This window comes from Thunnus maccoyii, chromosome 6, assembly GCF_910596095.1.
Source record: "Thunnus maccoyii chromosome 6, fThuMac1.1, whole genome shotgun sequence".
NCBI lineage: Eukaryota > Metazoa > Chordata > Actinopteri > Scombriformes > Scombridae > Thunnus > Thunnus maccoyii.
Window position 1 is genome coordinate 3,792,217 of NC_056538.1, and position 4,505 is coordinate 3,796,721.

General features: G+C 40.0%; 1 protein-coding gene across 1 annotated transcript; it reads right to left on the reverse strand.

Annotated features, from left to right (window-relative positions):
- Window positions 1-286: 286 nt before the first annotated feature.
- LOC121898456 (putative nuclease HARBI1) lies at window positions 287-1,686 on the reverse strand. Its single transcript, XM_042413542.1, has 4 exons — window positions 1,181-1,686; window positions 965-1,077; window positions 769-880; window positions 287-685 (listed from the first exon to the last, which is right to left on the reverse strand). The coding sequence occupies exons 1-4, from the start codon at window positions 1,623-1,625 to the stop codon at window positions 303-305; spliced, it is 1,053 nt and encodes a 350-aa protein (XP_042269476.1). The 5' UTR covers window positions 1,626-1,686; the 3' UTR covers window positions 287-302.
- Between the last annotated feature and the right edge of the window lie 2,819 nt (window positions 1,687-4,505).

The following is a 4,505-nucleotide window of genomic DNA, read 5'->3' on the forward strand; positions in this document are numbered from 1 at the left end:
AACTGTATAATTTAATGTCCTCCTTATGTATTCCTAGTTACCAGTAAAAGACGTTTACAGAATACACCTGCAGAAAAAAATACAGAAAACTGACAAAGAAATGCAGTACTTGGACCGCCAGATTAGGAAGGCAGATCTGGAAATTGAAATACTGGAGCACAAGCTAGAGGTGGGTGCATGGTCACAGGTGAATTATGTTAATTATGTTAGCTATTGGAACATGTAGGAAATAAAGAAGACCAAATAAAATTTGTATTATGGCTTTATTTGACTGCTGTGGTGGTGGTGGTGATGATGGTGACTTAAACTCTAAAGTGATTATGGCATATGGTGTCTCTGACTGCTCTGCCGTCCTGGATAGCTGGCAGGTGGATGGGGTCGTCGTCATCATCAGGGTCTTCAATTTGTAGGGCAGGGTGTTGCTCTCCTCTAATAGTGGCAATATTATGAAGAACAACACATGCCACAATAATATCACAGGCCCTTTCAGGGATCACCCTGAGGTGACGTAGGCACTGGAAACGGGCTTTCAGCAGGCCTATAGTCATCTCCACCCGGGCTCTCGTCCTGCAGTGAGCCCGGTTGAAGTTCTGTTGGGGGCCTGGTTCAGGGTCAGGGTAAGGGGTCAGCAGCCTGGGTTGGCATGGGTAACCCCTGTCACCCAGCAGAAGGCCATCAAACTCTCCTGTAATGTAAAGTGGATACATTAGTGTATTAAAGGAGGGAGGCAAGTGAATTATATTGTGCAAATCTTTAGGCTATGCTTACCACATTGCAGTCTGTTGCTCAGGTTAGACTCACGATATATCCTCGAGTCATGAACGGACCCAGGCCACTTGGCCTCCACATTAGAAATGATGTTTGCAGCATCACATATGATCTTGACAGTGCAGAGAATGACAGATGTTAGTTGGACTATGATGCAGTCTTTAACATTTTGAAACAGTAGTCAATCTACATGTACCTGCACATTTATGCTGTGAATGGACTTCCTATTCACATAATCGGCTTCATTATGTGAGGGAGCCGTGATGGGAATGTGTGTGCCATCTATGCAGCCAATCACACTGGGAAATTCTAAAAGAAATTTAAAATTACTAATCCTAGTCTGAGGTTGCAGCACAGTGTCATTAACAGAGTATAATTTAAAATGAATTTAACAGATCTCTACATCATTCACCTGCAATCCTGTGGAACTCCTCCTTGATGGCTCTGACAGGTTTGTGTCCAGGGAAAACGACAAAGATGGGTAAAAGCCGTTTCAGGGCGAGGCACACTTTTCTGACCGCCCTGCATACAGTTGCCTTACTCAAGTGCTCAGCATCTCCGACATTATACAAAAAACTTCCGTTTGAAAAGAAACGCAGCGCGACGCACAATATCTGCTGGGATGTGAGAGCATGACTACGATTTGTTATGTTGCAAATGTAAGGACGGATTAGGTTATGTATGTAGATGATTGACTGTGACGTAAAACGGTAGCGCTCAAAAAGATAATGGTCTGGAAATGCCAGAACATCTATTCGCGGTCTGATAACCATCTCCCGACGAATAGGCCTATTTAATTCTCTGCGCAGTAATGCTGCACCTTCATCCACGGGATCATTGTCAAATGGACATGCCATGATGGTGAAAAAAAGTCGCCACCTGCTGTGCCTAATGGACTTCTAATATAGCCTACTGACTCTAATTGTTTTAATGATTTTTTTTAAATGACAGACGGCAGAACTAGGCTACGCCAAAACTCGCCTGCTGACTGAATGAATGAGGAAATCAAATGGAGTGTGTGGCTCTGAAAGAGGGCGGAGACTGAGAGAAACTCGAGGTTCATTTAGAAAAACCTGGTCCCAACCAGGTTAGGTTCATAGAGTCTGTTGCTACGGTAACTGACCAAGAGCCTAAGTTACACCTCTCTCTCTGAAACAGGCTAAAGTTATCCCTCTTTCTCTGGTTTGAGTTACCTCCCGTTTTGAAACAGAAACCTCAGTTTCCCTCATTTCAGGGTTAACAAACTCTGAGTTTTCACTAAACCTGCTTTGTGAAACGGACCCCTGGATGTTAACATACTGGTTTTGGAATTCAGTAGACTGGATTGGGAAGGTGAAAGCCCAGGAAGTGTGATTTCAAACATCAACATGCAAACTTCCTCTATACTAACTTCCTGAGTATGCCAACTCTCAAAAGCAATTAAAAAAATCATCTACAGATGCTCAGAGTTTTTTTTCAGTTTGTAACAGTGTAAGTAACTGGCTTTCTCCAGTTAGCTGATAACCTAGTTGTTATGTTAATGAGAAACCTGGTTTTAGTCATCAGGGTAGGAGAATAGAGAAACCAGATTTTTCCAGCTAGATTTTTCCTGGAGAATGCAGATTTTTCAGCCCTAACAAGGGTAGTAATCAGAACTTTAGAAGTACAGATGTGCATGACAGAGGACTGCACAGCAGAGCAGGAGCTAGATGAAAGCAGAGATAAATACATGGAGCGATGCGCCCTCATATTAAAAATAATGCCATCCAAAGTCAGGCTAAAACTCCGTAGCCTGTAAAAAAAAAAAAAAAAAAAAAAAAAATGGTTTCCACCATTGAACATTTGAGTATTTGTTAAATTCAGACACTTTCACAAGGAGAAAAGCCCTGTGCTGCCCTGGTGTGTCTGTCCGTGTCTGCTCTGACACATACACAAAAGTTTCAGAAAGCAGCATCTTCTATCCCTAATATACTTAAAATCAGTGAGCCATGTTTCCAAAATAAGGTCAGTGTAGGGTAGAAATCTGGTTACTGATCTTCTGCACACATACATGGATTTATGGTATCCAGGTTACTGAAGTGCATGTAAACACACTGACTGACATGAAACCTCCATAAAGGTGAAAGTCCTGGATGTTGGATTTCAAAATTGCAACATCCCAGGTTTGAGTTCGACCTTTGTTGCATTGCTCTCTTCCTCATTTCCTGTCATGTTAGTACATCTCACTGCTTACATCCTGAATTCATTTGCTACTTTCAAAACCATTAAAAAAATCTTCTACAGATGCACACAAAGGTCTCATTTCCAGTATGTAACACTGATACGCAATATGTTCCAAAATTAATATGTTAAGCTGCACATTGAACATGGTACTTCTGTATTGGTTTTGAAATTAATTTGATTTTTGAAGTCAGCATATCAAATAGGAAAGGTGAACAACCTGGAAATGTATCATCCAAAATCAATACAACTTTCCTGAACTAATATGCTAACTTAGAGGTTAAGACACCCACCAGTAACTGCAACATCCCTGCTTTGAGTTTGGCCGGGACTTTTGCTGCTTCTCTCTGTCCCTCATTTCATGTTATATCTTTGTCGTCTGTAATCAAGATATACAAATGCCTCTATAAAATATTTTAATACACTAACTTTCAAAACTCATTTAAAAATATTCTACTGTACTGTACTTAAAATGAAAATAGGCATCAAGGGAAGACAAAGAAGCTTACACAGAAACACCAAATGCAAAAAAAATCTAAATATTAACCCAACACAAACAACTTGGCCACAGTCCTAAACAAAATAAAGGATGTAAATTGAAAGCACTATGGCTTTAATTATTCCTGCTGTCCATACTGGCTGCCAAAAGATCCCTTCCTAAAGCAATTTCAATGTAAATTATGGCAGACAAAATCCATAGACCTATTATTTTGCAAATACTAATTTCAAAATTCATCAGTCTTATGAGAAAAAGCACTTGACCTTTAGATAGGGGAGTCATTTTTACACAGAATGGGACTGAAAATTTTGTCCCTCATCACTTATATTGAAATCACTTCAGAGAGGGACGTCTCTCTGGGGCCAGTATGGACAGAAGAACAATGACAATGTCTAAAAGCAATTTCAGTGTCCATAAGGACATGTGAATGTTGTTTTGAGACAAACTTGAAGATATGTTAACCTATCCTTTAACACATCACATCAGAGAGAGGGAACCTATGTTAAGCAACTTTCAGGATAAACATAATCGGCCTCATGGTTTCTATTTAACAAGGACTCACAATACTGTTGAGTGCCTCCTTTCAGGTACAGAGGTATCATACCTGATAAATAGTAAATCTGGGCTGAAAAGGTTGAACTTTCTCTAAATATAATAAAGAAAATTCAATTGCATATATGTTTTTTGACTCATCACCTGGACAAGAAGGATGTGCATGTGTTTTGCACACTGATTACACATCATGTCAATGGAATTTACCTTCACCAATCCAATAACAAAGTTCTCTGAAATTGTTTATCATGTGTGTTGATGAGCACAAATTTATAATACTACCACACCAGGAGAGATGGGCGGTGAATAGGCAAAGACATCAGCAAACACTTTAGGTCCTGAAGTTGTTAGCTGAATTGTCCATCTTTCCTTTATCTTTCATCTTTTCCTCTGATGGTGCGAAATGCATTCTGGGATAGGTTCAGCCGCAAAGGATCCATCCATTGGATCCTTCAAATTTTGGAAAAGAAGGCAGCATTTCTTTGAA

Bases quoted from the DNA above. Each gene is read 5' to 3' on its own strand.
- LOC121898456 (XM_042413542.1), bottom strand. From the start codon at position 1,625: ATGGCATGTCCATTTGACAATGATCCCGTGGATGAAGGTGCAGCATTA. The intron at 881-964 runs GTACATGTAGAT...TGCACTGTCAAG, and splicing joins TTCACAGCATAAATGTGCAG to ATCATATGTGATGCTGCAAA. The intron at 686-768 runs GTAAGCATAGCC...TTTACATTACAG, and splicing joins GAGCAACAGACTGCAATGTG to GAGAGTTTGATGGCCTTCTG.